The 15,501-nt window shown below is 37.9% G+C and overlaps 1 protein-coding gene across 2 annotated transcripts in view; it reads left to right on the top strand.

Annotated features, from left to right (window-relative positions):
* Positions 1-15,501, top strand: part of LOC120537424 (heat shock factor protein 3-like) — a 61,607-nt gene that overhangs the window by 20,072 nt on the left and 26,034 nt on the right. For both annotated transcript variants that reach the window (XR_005635321.1, XM_039766351.1), the window contains exon 3: positions 14,514-14,641. Coding sequence is in view for 1 of the 2 variants with exons in the window: in XM_039766351.1 (XP_039622285.1) it covers positions 14,514-14,641 (128 nt within the window). In the remaining variant the exon portion in view is untranslated. The remainder of the gene's footprint in view (positions 1-14,513; positions 14,642-15,501) is intronic.

Here is a 15,501-nt window from a genome sequence, read left to right as displayed (position 1 = left end):
CATGCTACTTAACACTAGAATCCCTAATGCCTACAAAAAAAGTCGTAATGCTGGGCCACCGTAAATTCCTTTGCTCCTCTTCATCAACGTCTTTGTTTTACAAATGTGTCAATCAGCACAAGCAGTAGGCAGCCTGCTATTATATCTCCCCACCAACGCAGTTGAAGTCAGATGCAAAATTCTTAGAGTTTGTCTATTTATTTGGGTGTGAGGTGTCTGGAATTGTATTGGGTAGATATTCTATCGTTATTTGGAATACGTACATTTCATGTGTGTTCCGTGTCTAGTTTTTATACATCTCCAAGTGAGTGTGGAAACAGGCATACACAATATTTTTGTATGTATGCATCATTTATACATGAGGCCCAAGGAGGTGTGCTGTACAGGAAACGACATGATCACATTGCCAAACTTTTCTTTCCATTTCAGAAAGCCCAAGCAAGATGCAAAGCTCCTTGGTTAGCAAGCATTGTGTTTTACTGTTAACTATTAGCTCTCATCTTTGTTGTCTATTCCACTCCATCTACCTTCAGCCCCTGGTAGCACCAGGTTTGTATATACAGATGCCTGTTGATAAAGTACCAACATATCCTACCTATTCACACCAGTAAGAGAATATTGAAGGTATAATTCATTTATCAATGAACGATTTTAAATAATTCATTGAGTTATGAAATAACTTGTTTGAGTTATGAACAGTATGTATGTTGCCAGAATCTGTTTCTGCATTGTGCTGAAAATCTTTTTTTTAATACTGCTCCAGCAGACCCCGTGACCCTGTGTTCGGATCCAACGGGTTGGAAAATGGATGGATGTTTCATTTCTATTTTTTATAAAGGTTCAAATCCAATAGTGTTCTAAAAATCATTTGTTTTAGTTTCACTTTTGGTCTTCCCTCCATTCCTGTGTATATTTCTCATAGTATGAAGTTTAGGATAATTGGAAATTCAAAGCAAAAAAGGGGTAACAGTTAGGGATGCTCCAATCAGGTGTTTTTTAAGGCCGGTACTGATCACCAATTTCTTGTTGCTTCATGGCTGATTCTGTTTTTTTTTTTCTTGATCCCTTTAAAAAATGTCTTACACTAATCTCCTACATAACCAGACAAATGGTAGTATTATGTCCTATACTAAAGTGTATTTTTATAATTAAAATATAGACCACCGGTGTTAACTGTAATTATTTTATTAACAAATTGAAATTATGTAGGCCTATTGCTCAGTGACCTTAATATACTAAAATAAATGCAATTTCCTTAAAAATATGTATAGAAATATTTATCCATACTACATATGGCATAAAAGAAAATAAAATGCTTATCATAATTACAAGCTGTCATATTGTTTAATTAATTTTTTTTCTGTAATGTACCTATCTGCAGCAAGGCTTAATTAAAAAACAAAAATATATATACATATTCTCACACAAACATTTCATTGATCTTGGAAATTAAACACGGCTTAGGTGTAAATATATACGCCCTTACAGTACATGTTTTAATCATTTTAAATCGTTAATTGTACTACTGTTTTTTGTTTTGGTTTTTTTTTTAGATATACATTTTCTTTATTTATGCAGGTATTTTCCTTCAGTGTATTCACTAGACACTTGTAATTCTTGAGGTGTAAATTTAAAATATGGATTACCATTTTAATTATCTAGTACTTGTTTCTTACCAAAACTTATGCTGTATGACACACAGCAACAAGTAATACAGTATAAATCTTTTAAAAAAGCCTAATGTTTACTAAGCAGCAGTTTCAAAGTTGTCTTTATCTTTTCTTTTTTCAATTAAAAGTGTCAACTGCTGCATTTTAAACAAGCTCTCTGTCTAAATTCAAGCGGCGTCCATGTTAAAGGACAAAATAAAGGTCTGAATTCCTTAAAGTAGCTTTTTTTGCTTTTTTGTCTAGTTTCGCAGGACAACTTCTCCGATTACTTCTTCCTTAGCTTATTACTCCACTTTCTTTAACATAACGGCTAATATACCAATCTCCTCTTGTTCACTAATAATGCATGCTTCCACTTGCTTCTCTTTGTTTATGCTGCAGGAAGTTTGTTGCAAAAGGATAAAGACATGTTGTTGGCTCAGCTCCTATAATACCTTGTGTAAAGGAGCACTACAACTGAATTACCATAAAGCTTAGAAAAGCCGGGACCGCAAATTGTTTTTTTGTGATTGGCCTTTTTATCAATCACCGATTGAGTCTCTTTTTTAGTGAAAGTTGACCAATCAATCGGAGCATCCCCAGTCACAATCTTGGCTTTACTTACTTTGGCCCATGTTTTCATTGTTTTGTTCTACTATTTCCACCACCTGTAAAATACTTTGAATGAAAATATTTTTAGTTGTGGTTAGGGCTGGGTACCAGCACTGATGTCCCGATTCAATTCTGATTCACAATGCCCCGATTCAGTTACATATTGATATTATCTTAACTGAAGTACCGTGCACTAATATATTTAAAGTGATGGCTTCTTAGAGATTACTTAACCATGCATAGAGAAAATCAATATAATGTGACAAATTTCAGTAAGACTTTATCTGACGGGTGTCTACATAGTGACTTCATAACATAAGCATGGAATTACCTTTAAGAAGAAATACTTGAATAGTAATGAACAGTTATCATCAGTAATTGGAAGATGTGGAACAAAATATCATTGCTGTTTTTTGTTTTTTTTTAAATTTCATTTTAAATTCACAGCACTGCACACATTCAAACTTCACTATAATTTAGCTAACATATGTATTGCCACTTCAGAGTCCACACATATAATGGGGGGTCCTGATTTTAATACAGTGCAATGGCAGATGTTTATAAAACATCTATCATCTTGTGAATAATATTGTTATAAAATAATTGAATATTGCTTCTTAAATAATAAATACCATTGAATAACCTATTCATGTGTTATGAAACTCCATATAGACCCCCTTCAACTAAACTTTTAGCCAAATTTATTCCCCTATTGGACATTTAAAATAATCTCGAATTAGTTGAAATTAATGATATAGCGGGAAGACTTATGTTTTTCTATAATTCTACAAGTTCCACATATCTTCAGTTGCTGACTTGTAACAGTCACATCAATAAGTCTCAAAAATGTGTCCTCACAGTTCTTCATAGAAAAAGGAAGCATTTTAAAACAAGGATCTAGAGCTGATGCCTGTTGACAGTGGCTTTGGATGAATGGAACATAATAGAAAATGAACCAGCTAATATGATATGTGCAGTACAGCTTATGGAGCTACTTCACATTGGCTACTTTGGGCACACACTCACTTTGGTATCAACAGGCTGCTCTGTAAAGTCCAATATTTGCCTGCTTCCTTTGCCGTTGAGCAGCGTTGCAAACTTTTCCAACTATTGCAGTACAGCTAGTCACGTGCTTAACACTAGAATTACTAAAGCTTACAAAAAAATACTCGTAAATCCGTCCTACCTTAAATCCCTTCGCACCTCTCCGTCAGTGTCTTTTGTCTTGTAAATGTGTCAATAAGCAGCTTGCTATCACACCCAACCACCACCACAAAAAGTTTTCTCAGCTCGTCTGTTTACCTGCGTGTCAGTTGCTTAGAGTCATATATGCTAGAGTAAATACTTTATTGTTATTTGGAACACATGCATTTCATATATGTTCCGTGTCTACAACAATCTATGTAAACACATCGTTAAAACAAACGTTTTTCATGTTTTAGTAATAATTGACAAAATATAGACATGAAGAGTATAATATGTGAAGCCTGAAGTCCAAATATCAAATAAACACTTTCACAAAAGGTATAAGTATAACAAAACAAATGCGCTTTTATTCAAGATTACAACTGAAGAAAAAGAACCAACGTTTAGGTGTGACATTGACACGTCTTTAATTCATCTGCTTTAGTGGTGTAACGATAAGAAGTGTTGACTGGTAATCAAAAGGTCCCGAATTCGATCCTGCACGTCTCCGTTTCGAGACGTGAACTGCTCTTCTTACTATTTTAGAATAAAAACATACATTTGATTTGAATCTGTAACAGCCAGTGTAAATGTATGGTACTTGTAAAAAAAATTTTTTTTTTTTTTATTGTTTTATTCTCCCAGTTATGTTCACACCACCCGCCGTCCCCCCAACGCCCCAATTCTGACACTGCTGTTTTCACATAAAGACACACTTTAGCAGAGGTGAACTCAGACTATGACGAGGGTTCTACACTGGGGAAAGAATGTATGTCACACTTCTGGACTTCAGGCTTCACACATTATATGCTTCATGTCTACATTTTGTCAATTATTACTAAAACATGAAAAACATTTCTGTTTTAACGATGTGCTTACATAGATTGTTGTAGACACGGAACACACATGAAATGCATGTGTTCCAAATAACGATACAGTATTTAGTATATACAACTCTAAGCAACTGACACACAGGTAAACAGACTTGAGCCGAGAAAACTTTTTTGCAGCGGTGGGGGAATGTGATAGCAGGCTGTTTGCTGCTTATTGACACATTTAAAAGACAAAGTACAATAAGAGCTCTCCTAGAGTAGTGTAAAATGGAGATGTGCAAATTGATCGTTGTTTTTTCAGTAATCACATGGTTGATGTTTGGTTCATAAATTGCAAATGAAATATTTTAATATGAACTTGTTTTTTCACACTAATGGTATAAATTAATTTGCCACTTGAAATTGTGTTCCAGAATGAATTGCTTTTTTATATAAATTTTATAAAACCCTTGACTCTTCTTTTAGTTTACATTGGGGCAATACGATACCAAGATCCAAAAGTGAGGGGAAAAAAAACCTTTAAACTTACCAAACACGTCCATTTTGAAGCAGCAAAGGTTTTGATTTAGGCATTCTTGTGATAACGAAAGAAAACTAGTAAAAAATTTTATCATAGATTCTTGGTACTATTTTATCGAGATAAGAATATGGCATAAATTACATCCCTCTCGGCTTATGTTAAAGTATCTGTCCTGAATTTACAAATCTTCAGCCATTAAACTTTGTTGAATTAACTTTTTTAAGTGTCCAAAATCTATGGGTGTGTTTGTTTGCCCTACGATGGACTAATGCAATGTCCAGGTGAAGTTGCTGTTTTGCATCATCTGTTTGCAGAAAAAGACTCCTGCTGCCCTGTGATCCTCCCCTGGATAAGCAAATAAAGAAGATTAATTATTATTATTATTATTATTATTGCACCTACAGTGAGGAAAATAGAAATAGATTAATAATAATAATTCTTTATATTTATATAGTGCTTTTCACACTACTCAAAACGCTTCAGTTAGTGGGGAGCCACTTCAACCGCCACTAATGTGTTGCATCCACCTGAATGATACGACGGCATCCATTTATGCACTAGTACACTCGCCACACATTAGCTGTTAGGTGGTGAAATGGCGAGAGATTGTTAGGCAGTTAGAGACTAAGGATGATTAGGGACCAAAATGACTAGGCTCTAGTAGGCAGTTTAGCCAGGACATTGGGATACACCCTACTCTTTACAAAGGATCCACAGGAATCTTTTATGACCACAGAGAGCCAGGACCTTGGTTTTACATCTTATCTGAAGAATGGCACCATTTTTTTTATAGCACAATGTTTCCATCACTGCACTAGGACATTGGGACCCATTTTGGTGAAAAATATTGAGGAAAGGAATTATGATGATGATGTTCCTATTATTATAGCATTAATATCATCCATGTGTTGTTATTGCCTTGCTCCCTATATTTACTGGGATAGGTTCTAGGTGCCTCAGGAATTTGGACCAATAGATAGATGATGAGGTGTGGAGCCTTTTGCTTAATTTGACTCCACATGGGAAACCTCACCTGGCCCGGACACAGAGAGGATTGACAGATTGATAGCTCTTTCTCGATTCTGTGGGTGGTGGTGCATGGCTGTTCTTAGTTGGTGGAGAGATTTGACTGGTTAATCCTGAAAACGAACGAGACTCCCACCTGCTAAATAGTTACACGACCCAACAACGATCGGCGTCCAAATTCTTAGAGGGACAAGTGGCTTTCAGCCACATGAGATTGAGCATTAACAGGTCTGTGTTGCCATTGTATGTCCGGTACTGCACGCACACCACACTGAATGGATCAACGTGTGTCTACCCGGCGCCGAGAGGCGTGGGTAAGCCATTGAACCCCATTCGTGATGGAGATCGGGGCTTGCAATTGTTCCACACGAACGAGGAATTCCCAGTACGTGCGGGTCATGCGCTCACACTGATTACATCCCTGCCCTTTGTACACACCCCCCTCACTACTGCCATGGTCGGGTGACTTGGTGGATTATATATAGAAAAGCAGCCGGAACCACAAAGAACAATGAAAAGTCAACGTAGCTCAGAGGTGCATGTGGACTGTACCACAGACAAAAGCGACTGAGACTGTGTTTGGAAAATGAACAGTCAGCGTGACTCACAGGTGCATGTGGACTGTACACACACGAAAGCGACTTAGGTAAGGAGTTGGGGGCGGGCACATGAGCAGGCAGTGCGTACTGAACGTGCACCTTCCAGCCCCGTCCCTCGCTCTGGGAGGAAAAGGCGCGACGGCGCTCCTCCAGTTTTCAGTCACAGATAATTGTATGTTGGTTCGTAGCGTGCATTGTTGCAATATTACTTTTCTTGGTGGTTTATTAAATTATGGATTTTTCAAATGTTCATTTTTTCCCCTGTGCTTAAAAATCATTAAAAAAACGGCGTGATTATGCGGCGATACGCCGCAGGTTGTCTAGTAAACTAATAATTGCTAATACTCTGTTTTTTGTTGGCTGGTTCATTCACTTCCTGAAGCATAACTATAACATAATTTCTTAATTGAGGAGGTGCGGGGTGTCCCTCTCAGGGTTTAAAGAATGTGTTCATATGTGGAAAATGGGGCAGGGGTGTCGGAGTGAGAGGTTTGTAGTCCTTTACAGCAGTACTCCACTGTTTAAACACAAAACTCCAGGTAGGGTGTATCGGTGCATGCCACACCATTTCAACCTCTGGCTACGTGCCTGCTCTGCATTCTAAGTCACTGAAGCACATGTGCATTGTCAGTCCAGCAGCAGCACGCAGTAACTTTGCCTGAATGAATATAAATGATTGTGTGACATTTTTCAGTGATTGTCTAGTTGTGTACAGTAAAGAGACAGAAATTCTCAACTGGTCATCAGAATTCAATGTCCTTAACACAGTGCTTAGCGATCACTTTCCTGTTTTAGTCCACGTCCTTGGCTGTGCTGGGTATCATGGAGGAAGATGAACTTGGTGAAGTGAGGTCTCCTTTTAAAATGTTTGAATCTCACAACGATTTAGTCTTAAGACATGGATCAATAGTTGATAACATTTTTGACTTGAACAATTTTGAGGTATTTGGCATATTTTAAGGCTTTTCATCTCATTGGGACCCGTAGTACCTGTAAGCAACATTGTAAAATGCAAGAGTTGGGGTAATTTTTTTTTTTTTTGAACTTATGAAACATGCTTCGAAAAAAAGTTTGTGGGAAACTAACATATACCTTGTCTGTAAAAAAAATTACTTTAACTTGAAAAATGCACTTTATTATATCACCTATCTGTTTGTCTGCTTTGACATATTCATCTTTCCAATTAATTCTCAAAATACATACCGGTAATTGTTTTGAAAGGAAGCTTATAGGGCAAATTACCAGATTTCTATTCCTTTATCAATTAATATGTTTTAGACTTTCTTTCAATTTGTTCAGTTTTATATTAATCACTTACATATATACAGTATAGCCAGTTCCAGAGTCCAAAGGTTCAATTCCCATTCCAAGGCACTATCATGTGGTGTTTACCTTTTCTCTTCATGTCTGTTTGGGGTTTCTCTAGTTTTGTATCTTTTTTTTTTTTTTTTTAGCTAGTTATTCCACTGTCATGAGAATTGTACATTGTACAAAAAAACATTTTAATGTGCACACAAGTATTAATACAGGTTTACATGGCCCCATAAAGTGATAGTTTTCAAGGAGGGGGGCACTAATGAAGGGAAGGAATCACATTGCATGACAGTTGCAGTCAAAATATAGAACCTTTTTATTGAACAAATTTTGCAAACAACTTAAACTAAAATTTTGACAACATATTGTCAACCATCCAAAGAGGCATTTAGACTTACTAAAATATCCAGAGGTGCTTGTCAAAAGTTGTATTGCACTGAACATGTATTAGAAAAGGAATAAATAATAAATATTTTTTGTAAACCAACTACACTTTCTGTTAATGTTAACAATCTCTGTCCACTGACACGTTGAAGTGACTTTTTAAACAACTTTACCATCATTAAACTGCATAATATTTAAACTAATAAATAATAACAATAAAATAAATAATAGTGCAACTTTCATTAATAATACTATTACTTCAAAACATGTTTGCACGACTGCGGAGAGTTGATGAGGTGGTTAGGGTAAGTTGCAGCCGATTGTTCTCTATTGCTTCATCGGCTTACTGCAGCGTGTGAATAAGGCACTGCACCTATGGAGATGTATATTTATGGGCCAGCAGGATAGGGGGAAGCATAGAACACAAGAAGGTTAGAAAAGGGAAAAGGCAGTCATGGGAGACGATACAGACACCAGGAAGGTGAAGGCAGAATGAGCTGGGACTCCATGAGGGAACGCAGGCTGAGGAGATCTAGGGGCTGGTTCATCCTACTGATTAAGCGTGTAGAGTGGGGCAAGCGAAATGTAAGAACTCCCAATGGATCTGAGGAGCGACTAATTGAGCGCGAAGGAAGACTGAGGAGGTGTGCCAACCTCAGACGGTCTGGCTACGCAGTGTGGCGGCAGCCAAGACAAGAGTCGACAGAAAGCAGTTCGTGTTGCAAAGGCTCCGCCAGCAACGCCCGTAAAGGGTGAGCCGTGGAGACAGAAGGTGGTGTGCTGTGATCAGGCGAGGAGACAGACTCCATGTTAACCTCTGTTTTAAAGGATTTATTTGTTATGGATTTTATCCCCATGTTTCACTGGTTTTACAGATTTGCTATTTATTTGGGTACTGTATTTTTCTGAACACTGCACAATGGACACTTTTGGTTTTACTTTTGACTGTTTATAACAGAAGCACTTGAGCACTTTCCACCATCCCCTGGCTTCAGTCAGATTTCTCAGCTCATCTCGGTAATAACTATCAACTGTGTTGGTTCAACAGACTCCCATGTGGGAAGAGGGAGTCTGTAGGGGACCGGCATCGTCATACTATTACACAGTATTGAAAAAAACATAAAACAAATACAACTTGACTTGCAGTATTATTATCCAGCAGTATAGAAACAGTATTCACACATTTGAACATAATGGTCCACGTCCAAACTTTTAAAACCAAAGTATCTTCAGACAACAGACACAACACCTTTTTTTCCTTCAAAATTTCTTCTGTGTCATCATGTTCAACTTTATTGTCTGCTACAGCTTCCGTTTAGGAATTTTCTCTGTCCATTTTCACTGCTCAATACCTCCACTAACACATGTACTCTGTATGCCTGTTTAGCGATGCAGCAGTGAAAAAAGTCCCCCCTTAAACAGTTTCCCGCTGCACCATGTTCTGAACGTTGTTTAGGCTATTTAAACCGGTGTTCGGGTATAACAAAAATAAAAAACAGTTTTTGTTATGAACCGGTATACCGCCCAGCACTAATTTGGGATCTTGCAGTTCTTAGGAATTTTCTTATTTCCCAGTGAAGCATTCACTAACCTCCATAAACACTCTTGGGTAAATGTCCCAGTGATTTGTTTGACTTCAGGTTTTCTAATCCAACCAGCACTTTTACCTCTCTAGTTTTCAAATCACTGAGTACCTCCTTAGCAATGCCGTTATTTTTCGGAGGTCATTCAGTTTTGCACATATATAATGCATCAGAATTTTCACTATTTGTACTCTACTTCAGATAAAATGAGCATGTTTCTTTATGATGTAGCAGAGTAAACACTTGGCTTTGACCAAAGCCAAATTGACATCTTCCACTGCTCACATTGGCACCCTGTCGTTTCCACACCTCTTTGAGCCAGTCCATTCCAGGATGAAGACAGCTCAGGAATCATACCCCGAGACAGATGGATTTCTATGAATTCTCAGGTGAGCCCTCTCTTTCTCACCTACTCCACCAGCACAGGCAGGCCGCATGGTATCTCTCTCTCTCTCTCTCAACGCCCCTTATTTATTTATTTATTTATTTTAATATCACAGAAGTACAACACTCTTGGTTTATCAATTTAAAAACAAAAATAAGCCAGATGCTAAAGTTAGGCAGCAATATCTGTGGAGGAACACAGTTAAAAAATGTACAACTTTAATCATGTCCATTATTGGAGCAAAATATAAAGCATTAATTCATGCCGTTTATCGCACAATCTGATTGCATCAGACTATAGACGGAACATTCTTACACATTACATTAGGACAATTGTTTCACATATCAGTAATTTATACAAAAGTGTTTGCAGTTTGAGCTGGTAAGTAGTTGCACAGCAGCCATATGCACAGGGGACAACTGGACGTTGCTGATCTACCTTGATTAATCAAGTGACTTTTGTGATGGAAAAATTAAAAGTTGTAATCGTTTGACAGCCCTAGTTTGAACGCTTCTGCAAATAAAAATGAGTAAAATTGCAAACTCTAGGTTCACTAAATTCATAAGGGACCTATCCAAACATACTACTTCTGTCATCAAGAATGAAGTGCATTCACTTAAACTTTTTTTTTTGTGTGTCCTTCCTTATCTATACATTTTACCAATAAGATCCTTTAGCTCTTTTGTTATTTCTTTGTGAAATAAGGGTTACTAGCCAACCCGCCACGCCACATAATCAGGCCGCTTTTTAAGTGATTTTTAAGCACAGAGGAAAAAAAACATTTGAAAAATCCGTAATTTAATAAACCACCAAGAAAAGTAACATTGCAACAATGCACGCTACGAACCAACATACAATTGTCCGTGACTGAAAACCGGAGGAGCTCCGTCGCGCTTTCTCCTTCCAAAGCGAAGGACAGGGTTGAACGGCGCTCGTTCAGTATGCACTACCCGCTTATGTGCCCGCCCCCAACTCCCTACCTGAGTCGCTTTTGTCTGTGTACAGTCCACACGCACCTGTGAGTCACGTTGACTGTTAATTTTCCAAACACCGCCTCAGTTGGTTTCCACGTTGATTTTTCATTGTTCTTTGCGATTCCGGCTGCTTTTTTTTATATATATAATCCACCAAGTCACCCGACCATGGGGGGCTTTACAAAGGGCAGGGACGTAATCAGTGCGAGCGTATGACCCGCACATACTGGGAATTTCTCGTTCGTGGGGAACAATTGGAAGCCACGGTCTCCATCACGAATGGGGTTCAATGGCTTACCCACGCCTCCCCGCGCCGGGTAGACACACGTTGATCCATTCAGTGTAGCGCACGTGCAGTACCGGACATACAAGTGCATCACAGACCTGTTAATGCTCAATCTCATGTGGCAGAAAGCCACTTGTCCCTCTAAGAATTTGGACGCCGACCGCTGTTGGTTCGTGTAACTATTTAGCAGGCGGGAGTCTCGTTCGTTTTCGGAAATAACCAGCCAAATCGCTCCACCAACTAAGAACTGCTATGCACCACCACCCACAGAATCGAGAAAGAGCTATCAATCTGTCAATCCTGTCCGTGTTCGGGTGAGGTTTCCTGTGTCGAGTCAAATGAAGCGAAAGGCTCCACACCTGGTGGTGCCCTTCCGTCAATTCCTTTAAGTTTCAGCTTTGTAACCATACACCATCTCCCCCCTAACCCAAAGACTTTGGTTACCCGGTTGGCTGCCCGGCGGGTCATGGGAATGATGCCTGAGACGGTAATGAAACAGAGGCACAGGGCTTATTGGTTTTTAAAGACTGCTTCCTTCATTGGGTTTTAACCAATGCACGGAACGAACCAACACACAATCGTCCGTGCGGTGCTCAGGGTGGAACGGGAGGAGAGGAGAAGGACATCCACTCCGCTCCCTCCGTCATGCTAGTCTGCTGATTTCGTTCAGTATACACTGCCTGCTCATGTGCCCACCTCCAACTCGTCACTCGAGTCGTTGTCGTCTTTGTACAGTCCAGATGCACCTGTGACTCACGTAGACTTTTCATTGCTCTGTGTGGTTTTGGCTGCCTTTCTATATATAATCCACCAAGACACCCGACCACGGTGGGAGGGGGGTGTGTACAAAGTGCAGGAGTATCTAAGAAGACACATGTTTGTCGCGGATGCGAATTGCTGTATGTAGCGTGTAAAACAGTTTGCTATAGTGCACGCGGTCCTGCGTCGTAACCGAAAACTCATTTTTTAAAGACTGCTCACTTCATTGTGTTTTAACCTCAGTTGTAAAGGAACGTTTTAAGGATCCCATGGGATACCCCTCGCAAACAGTTTTACACGCGCATATGGCGATTCACCTCCGAGAAACATGCCTCTATTAACAGTCAACGTGGGTCGGAGCTGCATGTGACCTCTACAACAGATGAATATAAATGACGCTGGTTTTTCTGTGTCGTCGCGTCCGAGTTGGTGGGCGTGGCTCTGTGAGTTGTCGTCGTATCCAATGGTCTTGGAGTTGGTGGGCGTGGCTCCTTCCTGCGTGCGCCATTGGTGTCTCACTCGTCGGCGGCTTAGTGAATCCACGCCCCTTCCGGCGTGCTTTCCATGGTTGTCTTGCCTTAGTGAATTATATATATAGATCTTTGTACTATGTTAGGTAGATGTTAAAAATCCAAAAGAAATGTATGATTTTCTATAGTGCTAGTCAGAATCACTTAATGTGATAATGTATTACAGTTACAACCCAGAATCCACCCAGTTATATTTTTTGCAGGTTTGAGTAAGGAATATGTAATCTGAAAGGATTGGCAATGTGATTCAGTAAAATTTTACAAGGTACTTTTGTAGTGCAGATTAGGAAGCTTTTCTTTGTTCATCCATACATCTTTTATCCTGCTTATCCAGTTTAGGGTCATAGACAACCAAACCAGAGCATATCTTACCATGCCATCACAGTACAGACTTGCATTACACACCAATGCTTGTTCACAGTCTTTGGTTAGTAATTGACCTAACATGCACATGCAGCACCAATTTCAAAACAGTTTGGACACTGTGTAAAATGTAAATGAAAGCAGAATGCAATGATTTGCAAATCTCATAAACTCGTATTTTTTTCATCATAGAAAACATATTGAATGTTTAAACTGAGAAAATATACCATTTTAAGAAAAGAACAAGGTCATTTTGAATTTGATGACAGCAACATATATTAACAGAGGTTTCTCCAGATTCTTGGAATTTTTTGATGATACTATGAACTATAGATGATTAGATATTCAAAGACTTTACAATTTCTAGATGCAGTTTTTTTGCAGATTGGTGAACGGCTGTCCATCTTTACTTATGAGAGACTCTGCCTCTCTAAGATGTTCTTTTTGTACACCAGTCATGACTTGTTGCAAAATGTTCCTCCAACTGTTTCTTTTTAGTACCACTTACTTTTCCAGCCTTTTGTTGACCCCTTCCCAACTTTTTTGAAAGGTGTTGCTGCCATCAAATTAAAAATAATCAAATATTTTTAATTAAATAGTAAAATGTGTCACTTTCACATCTTATATTTTTTCTGTGTTCTATTGTGAATAAAATATGGGTTTATAAGATTTGTCAGTCATTGCATTCTGTTTTTATTTACATTTTACACAGCGTCCCACGGTGCCTGAGGTGGAACATGAACCCAGAACTCCATAGCTACAAGTAGTGCTCCTCAGTCATCACATTGTCATGTTTGAAAGTTAAATTTATATTGGTGATATTTAAAAAAAAAAAAACAGGAAATAACCTGTGGCCTTTTTTAAAAAAAAAAAAGCAAAAAGACTAACATAATGACACTCTAAGGTCATGGCTTGAAGCTTTTTTTTAAAGTATAATCTAAGAAAATATAACTTTATACACAAATGCATTCTGTACTTCTGTACACAAATGAGAAGTATTTTTTGTTTTTATGAGTGGGTTAAAATCATTAACAACTAGATAGATCTATTACAGCTCAAGTAGCACATCACACAGTAGTGCTGAGGTGTCTAATTAATTTACATTAGAGTAAATGGTAAATAATTCTTGTAAAATATTTTCATGCATATGCAATTCACAGTTTTACAAGAGTAAGTCAGCCTAGTTAATAATTTTGGAAATTTAAGTAGTAATGAGAATAATTACTGTTGGCTGTTTCGGTGATTTTTTTTTTTTTTTTCTTTTTTTCTCTTTTGACAAATTACATTACTATGAAATCATTTGCAATCTATTTAATTTACCTGGCAAATGCAACAAACCAAAATCTAGTTGCGTATCTTGCATCTTTAGTCTTGTGCCATCTGCAGTGTTTCGTGCAGTTGGCATTCCCTACATTTTGAAAAATTAATTAAAGCTTAGAAACTTGATCAGTTCACCAAGAAAATGCATGTATTTCCTTATAAGAATTTTTTTTTTTTTTTACCTTTATCAGATGGCTTTCGAAAGGTGATTAAATTGGACAGTGGTGGTATAAGTCATGTAACCAGTTCAACTATTGAGTTTCACCACCCTTGCTTTAAAAGAGCAAATCCCAGTCTGCTGGAAAATATAAGGCGCAAGGTAACAATCCTAAACTTATTTTGTGTTTTTCAATGTTTTTCCTTGTAACTACTTAGCTTCTATAGCTGGGGTTCTATTTTTATTTTTGTTTTTCTAAGTAACCAATCTTGCATAATGGATACCATAATTTTATTCCTCCAGATCATTATTTTTCATGGTTTATGCTTTATCGTTACCAACATTCTTTTGCCAGGTGAGAAAAGATCAAGGCTCTAAACCTGCACTTAAACGTTTTGTCAGCTCACTGACCTTCATAAAACTAAGGTGTGGATTAATTGTTTTTGCTACATATTCCAGTATAGGTACAGTTCATTACATTGTTAAAGAAAATAATACAAAAACAATAAGTTGGAAACAGCCTTCATCTATTCCTAAACCCTTTCGTTTTCTGGGTTGTATTGAGCTGGAGCCTTTCTTACAACACCTAACCCTGTACAGAAACCAAGTCATGGCATAAAAACAAATGATTTCTTCCCTGTCTTCCTCTCTGCAATGAGAAATACTTTGAGGAATGTTGAGCTCAATAATGTATAATAAAGAATATGAGCCACTTACAGTACAGTTGAACATTTCAGGTTTCTATTTTAATAAATGGGGAAAATGCCCATTACTATTGTCAGTGACTTTTTTTGAAGTGCATGTTTTGTTTGCATTGTACCTGCAACTGTTTGCTGCTTCATTATGTACAAGTGATACCCTATGTAGCGGTACAAAGTCAATTTACTGTCAACATGTTTTACTGGGTTTTATGTGATGTCATAAAATTACTTTGTGTGCCATCTGTGTGAATGGTAAAGCAAATGCAATTAAATATATGGCCTCTTTATTTCTAGAGGTGGCACGCTGCAAACATTATCACT

The sequence above is a fragment of the Polypterus senegalus genome, chromosome 10 (assembly GCF_016835505.1).
Source record: "Polypterus senegalus isolate Bchr_013 chromosome 10, ASM1683550v1, whole genome shotgun sequence".
Taxonomy (NCBI): domain Eukaryota; kingdom Metazoa; phylum Chordata; class Cladistia; order Polypteriformes; family Polypteridae; genus Polypterus; species Polypterus senegalus.
The sequence above is the reverse complement of the archived record's forward strand: the minus strand, read 5'-3'. Positions and strand labels throughout refer to the sequence as shown.